The sequence below is a fragment of the Naegleria gruberi genome (genome assembly GCF_000004985.1).
Source record: "Naegleria gruberi genomic scaffold NAEGRscaffold_502, whole genome shotgun sequence".
Lineage (NCBI taxonomy): Eukaryota > Heterolobosea > Eutetramitea > Acrasida > Naegleriidae > Naegleria > Naegleria gruberi.
Window position 1 is genome coordinate 884 of NW_003162988.1, and position 964 is coordinate 1,847.

General features: G+C 21.8%; 1 protein-coding gene across 1 annotated transcript in view; it reads left to right on the forward strand.

The window, feature by feature from the left end:
• Positions 1–716: 716 nt before the first annotated feature.
• NAEGRDRAFT_82368 (uncharacterized protein) overlaps positions 717–964 on the forward strand; it is a gene marked incomplete at both ends in the record, with an annotated part of 2,562 nt that continues 2,314 nt past the window's right edge. Inside the window, one exon of the mRNA XM_002668199.1 lies at positions 717–954. Coding sequence (XP_002668245.1) covers positions 717–954 — 238 coding nt within the window. The remainder of the gene's footprint in view (positions 955–964) is intronic.

Below are 964 nucleotides of genomic sequence, written 5' to 3' on the forward strand. Positions count from 1 at the left end.
TTAAAAATATTAACAATATATACAATGCATGAATTTAAAAATATTAAAGAAAAGAAATTAGCATGTTGTAAAATATTAAAAAATTTAAGTTCAATTTGTTTTTGTATTTTAACAAGAGAATCATCTGAAAGATTAAATATACATTTTAATCAAGAAGAATTTTCACCAAATTATGAAAATTTAATTGATAAATATTTTAATTATACACCTACTAATAAGGATAAAGAATTAATAATTGAATATTTAAATATTATTAAATCATGTTTAAAATATTCTAAATATTTATGTAATAATTTAAATGATCAGGAAAATGATTTATCAAATTATTATTTAAGAAAAATACTTTATCGTTGGAGTAAATTAAAAGATTATTCTAATTTATAAATATTATTATTGATAATGTTAATTATAAATATTAATAATAATTGATATAATATTATTACTTCTTGGTGTATCAACATTGTGAGTTAGGTTTGGAAGAAGTGAAAGTGTATTCAAATGAATGATTCATATTTCTTCCTTTTACAATATTACATAGTAGTAGTAGTACTATGAATGGTTCATAATTTAATAAAAATCAATATACCTATTCCTTAATAATATTAATATTATTTGTAAAGAGTTGGGTGATTAACAATTTGATCTTTCTCTGTAAAAATGAAAAGGAATTTCAAGTTATTTTTAAATTGTAAGGTAAAAAATCATTATTTAAAAAAATGTCAACAACAACTACACCACCAACATCAACAGATCAGGAAAATACTTTACCAATTGCTTCATCATCTGGTGATTCCACTACTACTACAACAACAATAACTCCATCATCACCATCTAATACTATAACAACAACACCATCATCTCCTGTTCTTCAACAAGAAGCCTCAACAACAACAAATGAACCTAAATTTGACTTTGAAATTTCCCATAACAAATCTGTATATAATATTACAATGAGTGGTGATCA